The 22,428-nt window shown below is 38.9% G+C and overlaps 1 protein-coding gene and 1 non-coding gene across 3 annotated transcripts in view; both read right to left on the bottom strand.

The window, feature by feature from the left end:
* Positions 1 to 17,085: 17,085 nt before the first annotated feature.
* SLC9A7 (solute carrier family 9 member A7) overlaps positions 17,086 to 22,428 on the bottom strand; it is a 75,669-nt gene continuing 70,326 nt past the window's right edge. For both annotated transcript variants that reach the window (XM_062601553.1, XM_062601554.1), the window contains one exon: positions 17,086 to 19,027. In XM_062601553.1, coding sequence (XP_062457537.1) covers positions 18,779 to 19,027 — 249 coding nt within the window. In that variant the 3' untranslated portion in view covers positions 17,086 to 18,778. The remainder of the gene's footprint in view (positions 19,028 to 22,428) is intronic.
* LOC134135799 (U2 spliceosomal RNA) lies at positions 20,138 to 20,323 on the bottom strand. Its single transcript, XR_009957383.1, has one exon. It is a non-coding gene; the product is annotated as a U2 spliceosomal RNA (small nuclear RNA).

Genomic DNA, 22,428 nt, shown 5'->3' with positions numbered 1-22,428 from the left:
TACTCCCAAATTTGTGACCTTGTTTCTTATTGTCTAACTCTGCCAAACCTTAATTGCAAAAGTTGAAACTTTTCCTGTTGAGTGTCTACTTAAGGCTCTGTTTCAGAAACTTCAGTCAAAAGAATACCTGTTCTTTTGAAACTAAGGTTAGGATATGGTGTTCTTTGTCTATGTTCAAAATACTCTTGGAGACATTTCTATGAAAGCATTTGTCATTTCAGTGCTTTGGGATAGGAACTCCAGTTTGGGTAGGAGAATTGACCTCTGTAAAGGATGTGTGTTCTGTTTTCATTGTTGCCATTCTACTCTGATTTGGCTGAATGCATTTAATGTTTGAAAAAAAGTAGTTAGCATGTACTCAGAAAAAGTGGCTTTGGTATGTGTATCTATTTGTATTTTTTACCAAATAAAATCTGCATTGTTTTTTATCTTCAGTGAGCTTGCTCAAACCTCTTCTTTCCCATAGAAAAGCTCAGTGTGGTATAGTACACTCAGCAGTGGGAATCAAAGGCGTGTAACTATTGCTTGGGCTGCAGCACTGGAGCCGGGTAAGGAGTTTGTGTTCCCACTGATACCTTCTCCTCTTGCCCTTCTTTTTCTGCTATTTCTTGTTGCAAGGAAGACTCCTGAATCCAGTGTTTGGTCTTCCAGTACTTAATAATGGAAAGCAATACAAGTGAGAAGGAAGAGAGACTGAGAAGGGATGGGTAAACAAGTGGTGATGACGTTGGGGGAAAGGAAAGGAATTGCCTCTGAATTGTAGAGAGAGGGTTTTGTTGGCAAAGGACTTGGGTGAGCAGACGCACGAGAGGAATGAGCGACTGGGATTCAGTGAGAAGTGGCAATCAGAAGCTGGGATGATTTAAGTGGAAATAGCAACTAGGAGTCTTTGGGAGGAGAGGAAGGGAAGCAGAGATGGAAGAGAGCAAGCAGGGAGGAGAAGTAAGTAGGGACTAAGAGCTGGGCTGCAGTGAGGAGCTGGGAATTGCCTCAGTGCTACTGTTCAAGTGAGACGGAGGGAGACAGCGCTGGGGGACGGACAGCAGGCTGAGGCAGAATCCAAATCGTAGAGAGGAAATGGGTAGCTCTTTAAAAAGCTGAGTTTTCCTAATCCTCTGCTAAAATGGCTATGAATATAACTGGCTATGATAGAGTCCCTGCTGTACAGTGCTGACGTGTGGCAGTGGTAACCTGCCTCGGCCCGTAGAAGCCCGTCCCTTCTGCAAACCAGGCTCCTGTCTGCCTCCCAGCACAGGGAGTCCGATAACTGCCCTGCAGTTCTCCTAGCAGCATCGTGCGTGGGAGGTGCAGGCAGCAGTGTCAGATTCTACTTCTCTCTCTCTTTTCTTTTCCTCCCCACCTGTCTGCAAATCCTGAACTCAAGCTTTGTTTGCAAGTAAAAGAAATGGTATGAGAGAGTTGTCTCATCAGGCAGACTTTGCTTAAGGTGCATTTGTGAGAGTATGTGTGATCCTTTCTGCGGCGGTATTAACACCAGCAGACAACAGACGGATGTGGAGGAGGTCCTTGTCTGTGTCCTTGGTTCAAGTAACAGATGTTTGCGCATTGGATTGAGAAGTTCCAGTTCTAGCAGTGACTCACGTGCGTATCGTTGACAGCTATTGTTTTCAGTACATACACGCACTCAGGAAGCCTCTGGTTACATGCACACGCTTACAGAGATGTTAGTCTGTGTTGCAAAGCCAAATACTCAAGGAAAAGTGCTGCCTCCCATTTGATACTTCTTGACAGTCCTATGTCATAGGTAGGGGGTTTATTCCATCTACAGCACCTTGTCACTGCAGAAGGTAGACCTGCTTGGGTGGGGGGAACAAACTATGCAGTGAGTCTGCCAGTATGGCCATTGCCTCATCTGTGGCTGAAATTAGGAAGCATGCTCGAATGAGGTAGGAGACCAGAGGAGAAAGGCTGGGGACAGCATCTCATGGCTGAGGCATTCAAAAGCTGTTGGAGGGAACTGGACTCAGTCCCTGGCTCCAGACTCTCTCTGAGATGTTAGGCAAATACGTTAGCTCTGCTGAAGAGGCCAAGTAAGTGTTAGGCTGCCAGAAGCTGAGTGACACTTCTGGTATGCTGGAGTCAGACTGGCAGAACTGCTGCAGCAGAAGTCAGTGCGAGGCTTTGCCTGGCTCAGCAGTGCTGGTCGCTCGCAGAGTGATACTGAACTGCTGAGGTGAGTTAGTTGTAAAAAAAAAAAGGCAAATGTACAGTGATATTAACACGTTCTATCTTAAAGTCTATGAAACGTTGGCAAATCTTCCTCTGGAAAGCTGCATATGTTGTTCTAGTTACTTAAGCTAAAGGAGATTAATTCACACTCTAATCAGTATAAAAAAAGGTCAAGTGAGATAAAAGCCCTCTGTTTTAGAAAAGACTACACTGTTTGGCTTATTTAGCCTCACAAAGTAAAGATTGCAAGAAGCTGGCAGTGCAAAGGAGAATGAGTATCCATGCGGGAGAAGGAAAGAGGTAATCCAGCCAGCAGACAATGCTGGTGTAAGAACAGATGTGTGTATATGAGCAATGAATCACTTTAGCCTGGAAGTTGGAATAAGTTTTGTTTTGTTTTAACCATGAGAACAACATCATTCTGGAGCAGGCTTCCAGAGCAGGAAGGGGAGGGGAAAAAGATGACTATAAGAGGCAACTTCATTAATTTAGAAAGGAATTGGAGGTAGACAACCATGCTGCCATACAACAGATGAAACTGTGTGATCCAGGAGGGTCTATGGTCTGTGGAAAGTTCTATATAGAGTGCTAAAGCCTTCTGAAAAATCAGTTACAATGCACGAAAAGAACCAACTCCCCAGCTTAAGGATGCTTTGTGTGTTTTGTTTGTGCTCTGTGAAAAGGAGCTAATGCTCACTTTCACAGAAATGTTGTAAAAATAGTTTGTTATAGAGTATTCTGCAGTAAGTAAGTAAGTGTCATGTAAATTTTCCTATGAGGAAATCTGGTAATAATGTTTTTATGCCAGGGTTTGAATAAAATGTATCAGAGCCCTACAAAAAGTCATCAATTCAGTAATTTTTGCCCTGTTTTTCGAGAAGACAGGAACTGAGGGAAAAGGAAAGCTGGTATGTGTTTGATGTGGCTTTAACAAAGGCTATATGGTTACGTAAACCTGCAATTGGTAAAAATTCTGGCTGTGCAGGCAAAGGTACGGCATGTGGGCTGTGCAACCCTGATATTCACCTAGATATAGACAAGCTGTCTTAAACATTTGCTCTGATTTTGTGAAGTGATTATAACCGTGTTAATTTATGCACAGGCATAAAACGGTGGACTATTTTCAGATGTGCTCTGGATTGCATTTAAACTGCAGCAAATCCTTAGGTGCATTTGTTAAAGTGAGTGAGAAAGGGCTGTAGGAGATCAGCCTAAGTACAGAAGAAGCCTATGATTCAAGTGTTGGAAATCCTCCTTCAGCTTTTCACAGTCAGTTCACTGTTGCTTGAAATGCTTTAGGTGAATCGTCTTCTCCCCTCCCTTTTATCTGAACCCAGTTTAGTTATTCCAAACTTTCTCTCACACAAATTCAAAGGCAATGGGATGGGACATTTGTCACCTGTCCCGAGTCATCCTTAAAATCTTTAAGGATGGAGACTTCACATCTTTCAGTGGTCCTTTACAGTGCATGTCGGCATGCCCACTGTGCTCCCTACTGTCTGAATCAGTCTTGCTTCGGTTTTAGCCTGTTATTTCTCTTCCAGGATGTAGAAAAGTCTGTTACTACTTCTTTGCATTAACTTGTGAAGAAAATGTAACTGAAGATTTTTAATGTTAACCTTTGCTCTTTCTCCCTCTGGATGAAATCTTGTCATTTCTACATTGACTTCCTATTCCATGTTTTCTCCATCTGTAGTCATTCTTGTTGCCATTTTCTGATATTTTCCCCCCTCTTTTAAAATTACTTTTTTAAAGCTGTGGTGCCCCAAACTGGACACAATACTCTATCTAAGGTGCAATTCTGACTTAGTGCTGAAAAGTATGGGCAAAGTGAAGCGTTTCTTACCTTACACAAGTCCTGTTTCCACATTCCGTAGGATTTTTTTTTTTCATGTTAGTGCCATACTGACTCATTTTGCTTGCAATCTACTAAATCTCCCAACCTTACTAGTAGCAAGTAATCACAAGTTTTTTGGTTTTTAATGCAGTAAAAAAGTATTAATCAGCTTTCTAACCTATTAATTTTCAATCCAGGCTTTAATTTTATCTCTATGTTCTTGTTTTGATAAAGCACTACTTAATTCATTTATCCTTTAAACTACTTGTGTATTTCATGTGACTCAAGGCTCAGAACTACTGAGTGCTGTCTTAATGCCAGTATATCAGATAACCAGATAAATATTTTAATTGTTTGCATAACCTCTTGTGTGAAAAGAGATGCTTTGCTACAGGATTAATCTACTTACCCAGAACTGGTCTCGGTTGTTCAGAAAGGTTTCTGTATTTTTGTTGCTGTTTTAATCCAAGATGTGAAAACTGAGGCAAAGGCCCTAGCCTTGAGTTGCTTCTTTCTGATCATGTCATTGCTGATTATATGGTGTTGCAAATGAGGAGTCACTTGAGTGTGAACTTTATTTTGCACCTTAAATTGTAAATTTGAAACCGTATCTTCCTATTGATTCTCGATAATTTTTGGTAAAATGGTTGTAATAATTGGCTTTTCTAAGAAATTATAATCAAGAGAGTTGTGTTCAGATTAAAGGTAACCATCCAGTTTTTCTTAAACTTCATTTCTTAATGGGAAAGGAGTTATCCTGCCTCTCTCGTTAAGATTTTGTGTATCCTGATATTACATATCCTACATGACATTATATTATGATATTGCAATGTTATATGCCCTATGTTATATGACATCTTGATACTTCCACTATGAAAAATGAACATCACACTGCCTTTAGCTTTCCAGTGTGGGTCAATATGCTGCTTGTAAGCTGGTAATGCTAATCTTGAAAGAAACAGCTAATAAGCTGTTTTAAGACTGAACAAACGTCACTTATTTCTAACCGGAATTTCAGCATGCCTGGAGTTGTTCAAGTGTGTGCGGTCATGCCTGTATCTAACGACTCCACAAATCCCTGCCGTGAGGCATGCCAGCTCCAAGGCACTCAACTCCCCAGCTACTGCTGTTCGAGCACTCCCGAATGATGAGGAGACAAAAAATAAAACCTATTTACTGTCTGCAGAGGAGCTGGGGTGACATCCCAGGTCTCACAGCAGGAAAAACAAAACAAACAAACAAACAAAAAAACCAAACCAAAACAAAAAAGGCACGGTTCTGAACAGTTAAGCCATGCCTTTAATAAAATCTATTTTAAAAAAATCTTCACTTCTGAAAGTAGGGGAAGGACCAGGGATAAGTGGGAGAGAAGTCTCCTGTGATCTGTTACAGAACAGCTAGAACAATTTTGAGGTAAGCATTTCACAGTTAATAGAAGATGAAAAGTTGTAATGAGGCTTTTTCCTCATGAATGCAGAAGTAGTATAAGGGCCTACAGAATCATTCTTGAAACTTTTTTTTTTGAATGTCTGCAGGGTTTTGTCACTGCCCTACCCATGAAATTTGTTAATTCCAGATTTAGTGTGTGTGTGAGTTTGTGTGTGTGTGTGTGTGTGTGTGTGTGTGTGTGTGTTTTTTTTCTTTTTTAACAGCTAAGGCAAACACTATCCCAAGAAGTTGGTAATTTTTCTTTAAAGAATTTGAACATTTGTCAAAAATAACATTAAACAGTAAAACAGCTGTGGTACTAGAAACATCTTCAGGTTTGTACACAACTTGTCTGTAATGCTCCAACTGCAGCTAATACAGACCAGTTTGAGGTAGTTAAAAGTTTTAGAATAACTGGTAAAGAGTAAATTAGGTTGATTGCTGTAACCAAGTGCCTTCCTACTTGTGCAGTGTTACTCCTCCAGCTAAGCTTTGAATTTCTACATGAAAAATTCCACAACCATCTTTCCACATTCTGTTGGATAAGGGCCCAGAATGTACCACTTCCCTTCTCGAAGTGTTTTTCTTACTGCTGCCTTTGCCTCACACAGCTATGGCATCTTGGTTGAAGCTTGCAGCTGATAGCTTTAAGTAGCCTTAGGGGAGTTTTGTCTACAGCAAATTCCTAGCGAAGAGAAAAAAAACTACGAAAAAAAACTACGGGCATAAGTCAGTGGTATTTCTTCCCCCCTTCCCCTACCACAGGAAAAAAAAATCTAGGGCAAAAAACATGTTTTATCCTGTTGGTTTTTTGCAGTAGAGTTCTGCTACTATGCTTGTCACTCACTTGGGAGGTGAAATCTCTCATGAGCTTGCAGGGGTATAGGTTAGTAATCAGCCGCAGTGTCACTGACCCAGGTGCAGTTTGTCTAAATATGCTTGTGATTTTCTCCCCTTAGCTGCTTTAAATTGCTGAACATGACTGTTTATGTGGGGCCTAAATGTGAATTCCAACTGTTCCAACTGTTGGTTGAAAAGGTTGACCAGAAAGGGCAGTATAGTTTAAGTCCTGTTCTTCATATAATCAGCGAGGCCCTTTGTCTTTACGAATAATAACATAACTGTTATTACTAATTGCTGTCAGAAGGGCTGAATATTGCCCATACCCTTCTACAGTACTTTCCACTTTCATCACTTTCTTTGTATGAAACTGCAGAATCTTGAAAGATGCTGCCAGAGTATCCAAAGATACAATGGGTCAAGGAGTTTTCCTCCAAAGCCCAGGAGCAAAACTAACCCTAAAACTCTGAAAAGACCATCTGGGTTCAGTAGGGGAGAATTTGACTGGAAGCAGAAGTTCATAGCAGCATGTGCACAACAGGGTACAGCAGTATTCACAACTCAGGATAATGACAAAACCATTTCTGTGCAGCGAGAAGAGTGTACGATGGAAGAAGCAGGGTATGACTGAGTGCATAGACAAGCTGAGAACCCCTTTTTAGCGTGAAGACTAAAAACATAATTGGAAAGACTATTTTGGAGTTTCTATATGATAGCTGGAGAGTTTAAAATTTTAAAATTTCACATCCTAGACCAAGTTTCCACCTGTAGCTGGAGCATCTATTTTTTAACCCATCATTTTCCAAATGAAGTATGCTCTTTTTTTTTTTTTAAGAAAGATAGTTGTAGTCTTATCTCAGCTTATGCTTTCATTTTTTCAGAATGTATGTAAGCATTTACTGTTTAAATACTATTTCTTGTCCCATAACAAGAAAGCAGACTTGTTTTAATAGAGACGGATTTGATAATTTTATTATTCAAATGGCTCAGAACACTTAAACAGTGTATTTGGGAAAAGTCACAGTTTAAAGCATTATACTACACAAATCTGAGTGAGAGCTGGAATTTTACACTTTTTTTAAGAAAACCTTCTGTTCCTAGCTTCAAAAAACACACATCGCTTATGTTACTTCAAGTGCATTGTAAAAACCACTTTGTCTTGGAGGGTGGATTAATCTAGCAGGAATAAACTGTTGTTACTTAGCAGTCCACTCTTGATTAGGGAAAACAGGAGGTAAATGATTCACAAAATACACTTTCTTTGAAATATTGAATTCAGAGCCTAACACACCTATGATATCTTGCAGAAGCTACATTATTTGATTAAACATTTAAACATCCTTTATTGATTATATTAAAGAATACATAGAATGCCTGGAAAAAAGAAAGCCTAACGCTGTGCACAGAACTTCTGTAGCTTTCTGTTGTAGTTTAATTTGAATCAGCATTTCATACTATTATTTCTACTCCACCCTTGTTTGATGTAGTTCAAGTATTCAGCTGCTGTCAGCACACTGAAGTTTATTATCTGAGTACCCTCAAACGTTCTTTTTTAGTCAGAGAGAACTTGAGAGAAGGAAGCTCCCAAATCTTTGAGGAAAACATATCACCAAAGCACAGCAGAAGGATGATTTATTTGAATGGAATATAAAATGTTGGTAGTAATGTTAAAAGCATCAATTCCTTGGCTTCCTGAACAACAGGGTACACTAGTTGTAGGCAGGAAGTAGCTGTAATTTTCTTAGGTCTTCTTTTTCCAAGATAACATTCAATAATATAATCAAAGTGCCTCTCTTTTCATTAATTAACAGTTTTGGAGTGCATACGTTACCTGATTACAAGCTTTCAAGTAGTCTCACAAATGCTAAACCCTGCAAATACGGAAGCCCCAATACATTTCTTTCTTACTTTCAGGTTTACTGCAGAGCTTCCCTTCTTGCCCGCCGGCTCAGTTTCAGTGGAAGGGAGGGTTTTGCTCTCCCTCTGAACAGAGCGGGACCTGCACGACTTTGTCAGCAGCCACCTGCTTTGCACAATGTGATAGTGAACTAGTAAGTAGAGTTTATGCTGCCAAATGTAGAGCACCTGTGCACTTCAGCCAAACTGTGCATCCGTACAACTACTTCCTTCTAAAACTTTTTCCAGTCACTTTAAACCTCATTTGTTAACCAAAGTGGACAAGAATAGTCAAAGCGCAGGAACTCTGATGGCTAGAAACACTGCTTCCAGCTACCCTTTCCTTCAGGAAACGAGGCACCAAAGATAGCATAAAAGAGGTTTCATCACCTTTGACTGGAACTGTAATATTACCTGCTTGAATTTGCAGACTCTGGTTCATACTACTTTCAAAACTGCCAAAGTGATTCACTTCATGCAAAGTACAGGAGAACCCTCAGATTGTGTCAGTGGGGAAGAGGAAGACTTACCTCTGCTAAAAGCAGGGTCACATTGGCCACTACAGTATCGGGATTCTGTTAGCAGAAGCCTTGCCAATGATTCGGTAAAGTTAAATCCATCATCTCTTCCACTATCCAGAAGTCTGTATTTCTTAAGTGGTCTCGTGGCAAAAACTGAAGATATGAGGAAAACTATTATCTGGAGTTGTGGGTTCCAGTTTCCATTACGCTGAAAAGTAATACCAGAACTAACTGGTCACTACAGTAGCAAAAAATAACCAGTTGGCCTGAAACAAGTGTGATTTTGCTGTAAAATGCATAATCAGGGAAAATAAGTGTTAAGCAGTATCATATTCCATAGGATTCACTTCAGTCATCTCACCAAACAGTGCTGAATGAGCAGCTTTTGTCCCGGCTCTTGACTTAGGCTAGTAGTACGTGTTTTGGGAAGAGTAAAACCAATAGGTTATGTGGTTGCCCTTCCCCCAGCTTTTCAGTTGCTCAGGGACTGCCTAAGGCAGAGGCTGCATTCAGGTTGTGTTTAACAGCTATCAGTGCACTTGGACTTTCAGAAATGCTGAATTTTGAACCAGCTGATGCGCTTTTGAACGCACAGCCTGTGACAGCAATATAGTTTGAGTAGCTTAGAAATGTTGTCTTTGCTTTTGAACTGCTGGTTACACATTTGCTTTAGTAAGGGGTGAATCATCATTCCCTGATGCCCTTTGCTATACCTTTGTAGTTTTATAAAACTGTAGCAGTTCTTCCTTTGCCATCTCTTTTACCAAACTGAAAAAAAACTCAGGTATTTACTCATCACATGGAAATTGCGCCATCTTTCTCATTACCTTTTTGTTCTGCTCTGTGCCCTTTTAGTTTATATCCTTTCAAAGATGACCTACATGGGATGTAGGGACATGTGGTGGACTTACATAGCAGCATAAGGTTTTCAACTTTGACTTATATTCCATTCCCCAACATTGTTTCTTTTTTAGCCATTCCTGGTATTTTCTGGAACCTAATCAATGATTTCAAGCTCCTTCTTAAAGAGAAACAGCTATTAAGGGGCCATTGCATATGCATAGTTTAGGGTGCTTTTCACTAAGCACTGTTTAGTCAACCTTAGGTTTCATAATCCTGAATAACTGAAACTCCCACACACTTTTCATCTTTCTGCTCACTGCCTTCTCCAGATCCAGCAGCACAAACCTCTAGATGACATTGCTAGCAACTTCTTTCCACTGTGAAAACTGTTAAAAAGCTAAAAATCAGAATCAAGAATAAATGGTCAGTTATTAATCCAGATGGATTTGCTCTCCTAAAGCAACTAAGATAGCATGAGCTAGGAGTACTTGGGAAACAACTTTTCAAATAGTTTATTGGAAAACCAAGTTTACTATCAAGATCTCCTTTGTCTGCATGGTCATTCACATTCACCAAGAGCTTAGATTTACAAGTTATAACTCCCCTCTGTCACAGGCCAGTTGACATAGGTCTACATTTTATACCTGAATATAATAGTTTTTCCCTATTTGCCTGGTACAGATGTGATAAATGTATTTGTAGCTGTTAGGATTTGTAAGAGCTTATAGCTTGCAGCCCTTTCTAAAATAAAAGGATATCAGAACAATTGTTGGGTCCTCCCATGTGGGAATCATGTTAATCCCATTTTAAGGACAGGAATCCAAATTCTGTACTGTGAGAACATACCTAAGTTGCTAGTTTTGCCTTGAGGACAGACCTGCTGTTATCAGCCCTTCTCATGTCTGAGCGGAAATACTGTGATACACAATTTAAATGCATGTGTGTCACGCCACAGTAAGTTTTACACTATTACTAATCAAATAGGAAGAGATTATACATTTCTGACTTCAGTACAGATGACAAATGTGATGATTGTGTTATTTGTTCTTTAAGTTCAGCTAACAAGAGAACTCCGTGCAAAACAGTGAACTGTTAAAAAGGTTAGCAGCACTAGGCCTGCTTCTCAATGACTGCAAGGTCTGTGCAAAGTAAATGAATATTACATAAGAATTGTAAAGACAAAGTACTTCACTGACCTGAATAGGTATCTTTATGGTCATACCTTACCGGAAACATTTTGTTAATGGAGCAGAAGCTCCACAAAGCACTAGGATTTCCTATCTTTAGAAAGGAACGAGTGGATGATGCCTCAATCAGCATGTTCAAGCCTGAAATTACAGCCATATCTGTCCACACATTTGAATGTTCATTAAGTAGGTACACAGAGCAGGGGCAGAAAGCCCAGGTGTTTCCATTCCCATCCCCCTTCTTCACTACTAATGTCCCTAGAACATGCAGAGAGCTTTCACAGATTTTGATTTCTCTCTTTTTCCTATCCGTTTCCTTGGTTAAACAATAATCCATTGCTATTTAATGTCATTAAAGTACTGAGCTTGTAGACTAGAGATTCATAACACCTGAATTTTCTAACTGCACTAATAACCTAAAATGAAAAAAAAAAAAAAAACAAAAACTCTGAAGCTGCCAAGTTATTGTCCTTCCTATATTCTCACAGCTTAAACCACAGGTATCAGAAAGATTGTTGCCGTGTTGTCAGCACCATGAAGATAATGTTTCACTAGCGAGACTCTCACATTCCAGTTTTACTGAATTGCTGCTTACTGTAATTACTTCAGCATTAGGAGGGGTTGGGGGAGGGAAGGGGAGGAAAGAAAGCAGCAACACCAAATTTCTCCTACACAACAGGCAAACACCAAATTTGGACCGTTCTGAGATGGTTTACATTTTCCCTGCTCCACTGAAGGGTCATGTCCCTTTCTGCACTTCTGATAGGCCAAACTAAAATCAGACTAAAACTCACCTTAAATGACCCCTTGTGCCGGAAGCTGAGGTTTCACAATGATTATGACTAATATATCTTATGAGCTAGAAGAATGTCTTCTGGTATTCTGCTTTCTGGTATTACATCATGTCAATATTAAAACATTCAGTCATGCAATTTAGGACAGAATTTTAAAATCAGACAGTAGATGATAGTCTCCCTGCCTTTGCAATAACACTTTACTAGTTCAAAATAAATCCAGTTTATTTTTCATAGCCTAAAGTATTTTAACATTGCAGCAAAAACCCTTTAAAGGTAAGCATTCAGTTTCTCTGAGGGAATCAATTTGGCTTTTTTTTTTTTTTTTTTTCCCTCCCAATAATCACATCAAAGTGAACAGCAAGTATAGTATTTCAAATTATTTCTATCTAATTAGCTGAGTATGCATCAGGTAGCACTCTAGCATTGTTCTGACATTGTGCTCAGGCATAAAGATGATGAAGTCTGATTATTCTGCCTCCCGTCCCCTTCTTCCTTAAACACATACCAAATGTATTTATATAGGATGCTTTCAAGCTATCAAAGGTTAAAAAAATGCAAGAAACTGGGGGCTAAAAAATTAATTAAAAAACATTAATTAATTAAAAAAAAATCAAAAAGCATTTTCCTCAGTACAAGAGGAAAATGGAGAGAGTCCAGCGTAGGGCTACAAAGATGATGACAGGGCTGGAACATCTGCCCTATGAGGAACGGCTGTGAGAGCTGGGCCTCTTCAGCCTGGGGAAGAGAAGACTGAGGGGGGATCTTATCAATGAGTATAAATATCTGAAGGGAGGGTGTCAAGGGGACGGGGACAAACTCTTTTCAGTTGTCCCATGTGACAGGACAAGAGGCAATGGGCAGAAGTTGAAGCACAGGAAGTTCCACCTGACCGTGAGGGGGAATTTCTTCCCTGTGAAAGTGACAGAGCACTGGACCAGGTTGTCCAGAGTGGTGGTGGAGTCTCCTTCTCTGGAGATATTCAAAACCTGCCTGGATGCAACCCCATCTACCATGCTCTAGGTGACCCTGCTGAGCCAGGGGGTTGGACTAGATGATCTCCAGAGGTCCCTTCCAACCTTACTGATTCTATGATTATGTCAAGGAAAGAACTAGCCCAAACTTCTAAATTCCCCCAGAATGAAGACTGATACTTATTTACATGCACCAATATAAATCTTTGCATCCTGGCTCTGTGCTAACAGTATGTGATCCTGGGAGAGGCACCAGCTTTACTTGTGCCCATATAGCTAGGTATTCACAAGGACAGAGCTTCTCTCCCTCCCTGCTGACCCTTCTCCATGCCACCAAGGTCCCTGATGTAGACAGTGTGGGCAGGACAGAAAATCCTTTATTCTAATATAAATAATGAGTTGTATCTCTACAATAAGGATTCACATAGTATAATTACACATTCCTCAATCAGTTGCAGTCTATAGATAAAATTTCAAACTCAGTGGTATTTTGAAAGTCCACAAGTCCATGCTGAGCACTGTACAATAGATCATGATTAAGAAAGTAGCATAAGATTATGGTGTATTGCAAAAAGCATCCAAACTGCATGGGTCATTTTATTTTCTGAAAAAATGTGAACTGATTCTGGCATTTAATCACTTTGTTGAACACAACTAAATTCCACAGCAAATGCTTGCATAAATCAAAGTACCAAATTAACAAATGGAATTTCATTTGTCTGTACAACAGAGTTTCAAATGATCACCCTACATTTACATTAATGTGAATTTGTGTGTGTGCATATGTTGAAATACACTTCAGTATTTGCCAGACTACTGTTACCCTAGAACTATATTCAAATAGACAAAAGGCTTTTTTTTTTGATTCAAGAAAGCGTAGTAGTAGAGAGAGATTATTTTAAAAAAAAGTTGTTCAAAGTCACTTTCCATGCTCAGGACTATTGTTTCCCTGTTAAAGCCTTCCATTTTGTCATGAAATTGAGATGGGGGAAAGTTCAAATTACTTTTGCAATATCCATTAACCTTATTTAGGAAAAGGTGTGCAGAAGTTCACAGAATTTCTCAGAGTTTAAAGACTGCAAGATTAAGAGTAGCATAGTTGTTTACAATGCTGTTCTCACAGCAAAGCTGCCTGTTTAAGCCATTTCCTGGCTCTGTAATTCACTACTTCCTCCAAACTTTCCTCCTCCTTCACTTCGCAGGCATATTTCTACTGGAACTTTATTTTTCAGAAGGGCACTCCCAAAATTTCCAGGCCAAGAGGCATCCGTGGTTTCTCACTGTGCAGTGAGAAACTCTCCTCCCCAAATTTAAGACAGGCCCTCCTACTACACAGCAAATAGGGTTTGCATAAGCTCCATCTTACAAGGAAAAATTTTTTTGACATATTTTTCTCTTAGGAGCATATTCAAGCTCTGCCTTACTTTGCAGGAGATCTGCTCTGTCTTACTCTGTGACTCTTAATTGCGACCAAGACTGTATATAGCCAGTTTGGGTATATGCTAGCTTCTTTCCTGATGGATATTCTGGGTCTCCTGGTGAAGGTTTATCCTCCCTTGCTTGCAAGTTACAGTGTATCTTGAGCTCACTATTTTGGAGAGGAATACTCCCTGCTGATGCATCTGTAAGTGCTCTAGTTGCTCCCTGCAAAGGTTATCCCCTAACTCCTATCTTAAAGAAAAGCACATGAAGTTAAAACAGAAGAGTACTCGAATTCCATTCCCACACTCATGCGAAAGCAGAGACCGTGTCTGCCAAGACTGAGGTCAAACATGTTATTCCTGTGAACTACTTCAAACAGCTAAAAGAAACACTGAATCATACTTTGAAAGGCATGTGAAGGATATTACAGGCCAGTGTTTCACCCTTCAGAATTAAAGAAATCTCTGTCTGAAGAGAGACTGCAGTTCAAATTAAGTTAAAGTTATACAGAAAGAACAAGCTTTCAACTCTTGGATACAAATAGTCTCTCTGATTAGACTCTCTGGCAGTTAAAAATCACAGAATAAACTGCTTGTGCTCTCTGTTAACGTTACTAGGCAGTTTCCTACAATGAGGCATTCCCCCAGCCTTGTGTAAAAGCAATAGCTATCATTTTAGTATTAACCATCAATATGCATTTGCCTCAGATCAGTTCTTTGGAAGATCAGCCAACAAACTTTAGATTTTTTTTTCCATTTAAATTTCTGCAATCCTTTTTCAAATGGGAATTCCTTCAGATTCAAAAAAAAAAAAAAAAAAAAAAGTAAAAGTAATATTGTTGGCACTTTCAGAGGCCAAAAGCTCATATCTTTGAAACAGTGCCACGTTAGGTCAGGTATTAGGTCTTTGATACTTCACTCTTACTCAGTCTCTGTATTTTTCCAGAGAAGATAGCTAACATGGTTCCCTGCGTTAACAAGAGTCAGATGTCTCTGCACAGCACTGCAACACATAGCATAAGCACGCTTGTCAATGTGCCTCCTTTCTGGTAACTTGATGCTTTGAGATCAGAATATTCAGAGATACTGCTGGAGTCAGTGGAAGCTGGGCTCTGAGCCCCTCTCATGCACAGCACCCCCAAAATCCAGCGTTACGCCTGTGGTTATAATGAGACTGCGCTTCTTGATAGTAGCGGAATCCTGTAATAGCTATTCAGCATTCACTGATAAAGGTTGGTATTAAAGGCCCACAATCCTGCAGAAGTTAAGAGATTCAGCTGTCACAGTACTGCACAGAAGTTGTGCAGTATTGCCCAGGTGACTCCAAACATGCTCATTTCTTACTCTCAAAAGATAACTAGCATACAAAGCACAAGAAGCCAAGGTTTTCCAGATAATTCTCACATCCTTTCAAATTCTTTAAATATTTCTAATTTTCTCCCAAAACATTAGAGATGAATACATAGCAAGGTTTAGGTTTTTTGTTCTGTTTAAATATAATGTTTGCATTGCTTGTGTACTGCTGCAGCCTTTAACACTCACGATTAAATCAGAGAGATTTGTTTGTATTTGGGATTTCAAGCATCTGCAAAAGTCTTGCTTCACTGTCACTATTAGTTTCTGTGAGGTACTGAAAGATGACTAGAAACTTCATTCAGCCAATCTCCAGACACAGGTGTTACTCTTCATTAAACAAACACATTCCTTGGCCACTTCAGATGCAGTTTTTCAGCAGTAAATTCATGAAATAATAAGCAAAAAACTGTGACTCAGTCCCACATACAGGGGACAGCCATGTAAGCTGTAAAAACCTAGCCTAATACAGCAGTATTTTTTTTCAGCTAAGACACATCTTAAAACTTTTCTTTTTCATTTGAAAGGAATACTTACATTTATTATTTCTTTGCTGCTCTTTTCAAATTTAAGCTGTGTTTTCTATGCAGAAACTCCAAGATAGAAGAGCTATATGGTTAGGTTAAGTTCCAGCTCATCATCACAGGATCTTAGTGGAAAGGAATTAAAACTATTAAACTATTCTTTGAAACTGATATATGCAAAGAGGGGTCTATCGGAGAGCACGAGTCACTGGATTTACACAGTGTTTTAGTACAGATTTTTTTTCTTCCTTTTTTCAGTAAAGTCGACCCTCAGGAAATTTGTATAAGGATCACTATCAATAAGACGACAGCTATTTTTTACCTTTAGTTCACAGTAAGTCAAATTTTGCAAGATTTAAAATGAAAATAGATTAAAAAATGAATCATATTCATTGTTTTAAAGTATGAATGAAAATGATGCTTGTGTTTATGCGCCTCTCCTCAGACTGTTGGACAAGCATCACAAGTAATTTTTGAATATGAAGTTAGAATATTACATTCTTCACCTCTCACCAATGGTTGACATCAACTTTAGCTGCTCTTTCACAACCCCATTCTGGTCTTACTAGTGAACTCCAATCAATCTTACATCCCTGCTACAGGAATTATGAACATGGAAAAGCATCTGTACTGAGATGGTTTATGATGCTACCAAAAGGCTTAGTCTTCCTGAGGAAACTAATGAAACAATTTCTGCTTCCAGGACACTTCTTTCAAAGAAGAGACAGATCTCTAGTTATGTAGAAGGCTGTTTTGCTGCCAAAGCCATTTGCTAAGTTTCAGCCTCAACTTGCATATGAAGATTTGTCTCACTGCATTAAGTCCACTTATCTTGGACAAATTCCACTGTTTCAAACCAAAAAAAGATGGTTCGTATGACTCAGCTAGTAACTCAGATTCATTGTTGAAGAAGTCCTAAGTCCTCAGTCAGTGTGCACAGCAGTGGGTTCCAAAGAGTTAGAATTGTCCAAAACCAATGCATTTGTTTTCTTAATTTAGGAGGAAGCTATTTTTTCAACTGCCAACACTTAAAAAAGAAGAAAAAAAAGGTCAAGCCTTGGTAACAGTATAAACAGTGTATGCATCAGTGCTATCTGCTTTGCCATTCTTGGAACCAGAGGAGAAGAGAAAAAGAGTTGTTCTGTTCTGGGATTTTCATGAGTGTTTGTTACTCTTTACCATTTGAGAACAGAGATCAGACCAGATTACTTTTCCTGATTTTCAGTCCCCCCCCCCAAAAAAAAAAAAAAAAAAAAAAAAAAAGCCCACGCTTCTAATCTCTTGTTGTCTCTTTATAGGTTAGACAGTCATTACAGATCAATATCCTTTTCAAACATTACCTTGGAGGGACAGACAAGGAGGTAGATCACTGTCGTTAGAAAATACATTTGAAAGAAAGCAAACTCGACAATATGACAGCAATGTTTCTCTGCAGCAGTAAGTTGTGATACTCAAGTTATCCCATTATTACATTTAATAGTTAAGGAGAAACAGTGGATATTTACTCACACACAATTTTATGAGAGAAACAACTGAAATGGCAGCAAGAAAAACACGCTTTTTTGACAAACTGATATTACATTACATTAGTGGGCCACAAAACTATTAAAAAAACATTGAGACATGAGAATGAAACCCCATTTTAGCATGCTTTAAATAGCTGAACTGCTATTCAAAGCGTAACAGTTTTCAGCTATTGGCAAAGACAATGATATCTCCTGATATGGAAATTAGAAAGCATTTAGCAGTAAGTTAAAGCTAGCCTACATTTAAATGGGCTAAATACTAGGCAAAGATATTTTTCTTTTCACATTTGAGATGATACTACATTTTGTCACTTTTGCAGCTTAAATATTCTTGTGCAGTGCCCCACTGAAGTTTCACATCTACTCTGCAAAAGAGGACAAGAATAAACACCTTTCTTTTAGAATAATCACAAATGGTAAAGTCAGTAGTATTTGTTTGTCCTTTTAATTAAATGTTTTCTGTTTATCACACAAAAACTGTAAGCAGAGTCTATGTATTGTTCTGAGAAATACGAAACCTTATGGTTTCATGCAAGTTCAATACTGTTTTGTTTTTGTTTTTAATAATTATCATCAGCTGTTTTCTCCCAAGTCCAAGACAAGTTTCCAGCTGTCTCCATCTGATTTTAACAGCCTTAGGGAAGAGAAAGTTTTGCCTCTTTATTTCTACCCAAAACAGCCTGGCTGCACGCTTGTGTCAGGTCAGGTAAGAATTAGACCACAAGAAGTTGGATGCTTTTCCTTTGAGGCACTACAAGTTAGGCTAATAGTAATAGTCACATTGTCCAAAGTTAAAGGGACAAACAGCTCTCATTGCCTTCCTGTTTGAACACATGGCTAGTGAAGAAATCTATTTTCCCTTTTTTTTCTCTGAAATACATTAAGGGTAGCTTGCAGTAACAGATTCCCCACAGTGTCACATTCATGCCTCTGTAGTCCTAAAGCATACTGTCCCATTTTATGTCTAGTTTCCTCAAGCTCACTAGAGAAATTAACAGTGCATCTCTCCACACTCAGATAATACGCACACATCCCTTTTTATCTCATAATAATAATCTTGTTTATATTTCTTCTCCAGCATTCCCAAGCTAAACCAAGACAAGCTCAGTTCTGTGACAGGGTTTTCACATACCTCCTCCCAGAGAGAGTTGCTGCTGCACCTGAACAAGACAATTGCAGCATGCTACGTGTACTTAGATTCGGTATGTGGCTTGAGAGGGGAATGACCAGATTCCACATTTGTCTATTTTCAAGACATTTAGAAAACCCCACTGTTAACGTCTTGATTAAAAAAACAGGTCAAGTTTGACATCTTCAGACCATAATAGAACCACTTAAACGTGTTAACTTGTTTAAATAAACATCCCCACCTCAAGTGACACAGTGGCCTGCAGTCTTCCTTGATCCATCCACAGAGCAAGAGTTGTTTTTACTGAGTCAGTAATCATGCATTGTCTTCCAGAGGAAACACTAGCCGGGTGCCCCTGCTTGTAACTTCATGATCTGCTGCTCCCAAATCACGTTCCAGCGCTTCCTCTGAACTACTTTTTGTTCTCCTGCCATCAAGGCTAGTGGTAGCTGTATGGGGGCCAGAAGAACCATTAGCAGTTATTGTTGTATCACCGTATGTCACGGTAAGGTCGCCGTCATTCAGAATAAAATCAGAATCCTCTTCTCTAAGTTGTTCTTGATTCTGGAAAAAAGAAGAAAGAAATTGAGTACAGTGCATAACATTTGGTATTTGTCAAAAGGTAACTGAACAAAAAGATTTACCTGCATGTCAATACAGAAGCAGCAGGGAGTTGAATCTAAGAACTTATAGATTATGAGACAGGTAACTAGGGAACTAATACCACTGGATGCTTAATGGAAATACAGGAGAGATGAGAAACATGCACCTTTTTTTTTGAGAATTTAAAAGACAGTAGAGAAAAAAATACTTGAGCTCAAGCACAGTTATTTATCATTTTATCATTCCAGATAAAACCAAGTTTAATCTTTTACTAGTTAGACAAGTTCAGAAATAAGAACCATGCAAACTGATAAGTTATTAGGCCCAAATTATTTGTATTCAAGGCTTCCTCAAGAAATTATCATCATAAATCAAACACTTTTTTTAAAAAAAAATCTGTTCATTAAATTGAGAATTACCTGACCTAGTTCGTAGGCTCACTCCTAAGCCATGAAAGTAAAAGATTTATATAAGCAAATGCTTGCTTCATAGTTTTCTAACTAGTTCTGATACCTCCTTACTTTTCAAAATCCTTTTAGAAAGTGGCTCACAAACCTATGAATTTATTTTGGCAGAGATGAGATGAAATACGTTATCGAGGACTAGAAATCAGTGAAGTGTAACAAAACAAAGTTGTCTTTCTTGCATAGCACAAAACAATTGCAAGTCATAACACCAGGTTTCATTGCTGTTTAACGTGACTTTGGTAAAAGGCAAAACAACGAACTGGTCATAAATGAGGCTTCTCACATGCAAAGAAAGTGTTGCTAATAATATAAGCTTGCTTTCTAACAAATGAAAGCAAGTATTTCCATGCAAATAGCTCCATACTGCCTGACAACTACTGAGATTTAAGTGTGTGTTGATGTTCTCCTTGGTAGGCTAAACACTGATCAGGCAACGCTCTCAAAACATGTCATTTTCTTCTGCTTTGGCAAATAAAGGAGGGAATAAGCTACATGTTATAGCACGCCTGGGATCAGCCTGGCTATGCTTTAACTGAGAAGCAGTATCACAAGTTTCCCATCATGATGTTCTCCACCCTTGGAGCAGCACCAAGGAGGGGCAGGTGGGGGTCACAGTGCACTTGAAGACACTGTAGTACCAGGGCAATGTGTGGAGCTGCAGCAGCAAGCTCCTAAAGCATTTCCTGGCTCTACATTGCCATTTAACAACAAGTCCTTACAGGAAGAACCTATCAGATATGAATTTGGTAAGAACATGCACTCGAGTTTCTCCAAAAGCCTGAGAAGCAATGGCAAGCACAATACTGAGAGTAGAGGGCCACAGGCCTGATACTGTACAGTAATTCCTAACTCAGTCTTCTCTGTTTTGTCCCAGGCTATACTTATATGTGCGTAAATGTGATCAGTTCCAGAGAAAACAGTGACCTTTCTCTCAAGCACTGCCTTGTATGAGCCAAGCTCCTTTTACTTATTTCACTTCTGAATAACACTATAAGCAGCAGGCAACTCATTTAATGTATTTCCCCAGAGCACATGCATTAACAATCCCATGTAGTATGTGGATTAAATGATATGTTTGCAAGCAAAGAGGATGCATGAATAAACCTCCTGTTCTTCATGCAGCATGAACAATTCTTTCAAGACAGGAAATGTATCCAAGTAGATACCTAGGGACTTGATTTTTTTCCAAGAATAACCCTAAACTGGCCTCTACAATTCCCTGCAATTCTGTAGGAGCAACAACTTCAATTCACTTAAGAAATACACGTCTGAACTTCACTAATTAAACTGACAAACTAGAATGGGTAAATACCAAAGCCCTACCACAAGCTGAACTCTGTTTTAACATGCTCACCATTGCCCATTCACCCTGATGGCCTTCACAGCAGTCAAAGTTGGGGTAACATTTGGTAGAGATGCCAGGTTCCTAAGAACTCACACTGAAAGATGTTAAAACCGTAAAAAGGCAAACAGTTTTTTTTTCAACCCCTTAAAGTGTTGCAAGATGGCGCACACACACAAAACAGTAGGAGTCACCACTGAAACTGATACTGCCAGATCTTAGGACAGCATAAACATCATGTGACGAAACTTCTATCACAAAAACTTATACCCCCAAATAAGAGCTTTAAGTAGCAGTATGCACGCAAGAATGTGTTACAACTTAGTTCTGGTGCTCTGCTTTATATTCTCTATTTCTCAGCCAAGTAAAAATTCATCAAGGAAAGTGCAGTTCCTTCTATAAAGCTAGAGCAACTAAGAAAAGGAGAGGGGGACCTTACTGAACAGTTTTCTTAACAATTTTGAGTGATGCTCTCTAAGACTTAGATGGACTGCAAATAGAAATTTCTTTCCTATGTTTGCATACTTAGGAAAACAATTCAGCTCCCCCTACCTTTATACCAAGTGTCACCCTGTGTATAGTGTGAGAGCTAAATTGTTTTTAAAAAAGAGGGGAGCAGGAAAGGGGAAGAACATACACGCAGAACACAACTGTGAACAAAAAAAAAAAAAAAAAGAAAAAAAAAGAAAACAAAAGAAAAAAAAAAGACAAACCCCAAAAAGAACCACACCAAAATAAGGTGCTTCACCAGGAAGAGCAGGTGATAAACACATGCTTTTTCCAAATGGGAAAAATTGTTGGTGGAATTTAGAATTACTACAAATTTCAAAGCATGTATCAAAAGGGGGAAAAATGATTTACATTAATTTAGGATAAATTAGAAAGTCCTTTCAAATGCTCATGTACTGAAGGTAGCACCAGGAAAGAAAACAGGAATAATGTTTTTAAAATAATCATTTTAAACTCTGCAGCTACAGCAGCCTTTCATACTTCTTAGTTCCAACTTGGATTCTATTTGAGTGCAATTTTCAGAATCACTTAACAGTGCTCCCAGGGGCACAGTGTTAAAGCAGTGGGAAAATGTCAGCAAGAAAGGGGCAAAAATAACCACTGTACCTCACCCCTGTATGCTGACTCAGAACCTTACATGTACACGATGTCACCATGTGAATTTAAGTTTAGATGACTACCTCATACTCAGGAGTTGGTTGTAGGTGGATTTTATAATAGTAGTAGTTGACTTCCAGACCTTAAAAGTGCCTTTTGCATCTATTAAAAAAAAAAAAAAAAAAAAAAAAAAAAAAAAAAAAAAAAGCACACTACAAAGAAGTAATAAAACCAGAGAAAACAACAAAATAACTGAAAAGAACAAACAACAACATGGCCAGTAAGGCCATATACTCATATGCTTTCTTCTCCTACAGTATGTAAATGCAGTAACCACTCAGACATGTCTGAATGAGATCCACGTGATTTACTTCCTTCTGAAGCACATTTTCCTGTTATGCTACATTCTGCTGTCTTTTCTGATTCTTTTTTTTAATTCAATGTCT

Source organism: Rhea pennata, chromosome 1, assembly GCF_028389875.1.
Source record: "Rhea pennata isolate bPtePen1 chromosome 1, bPtePen1.pri, whole genome shotgun sequence".
NCBI lineage: Eukaryota > Metazoa > Chordata > Aves > Rheiformes > Rheidae > Rhea > Rhea pennata.
Note: the sequence above shows the minus strand (reverse complement) of the source record. Positions and strands in the feature narration are given on the sequence as shown.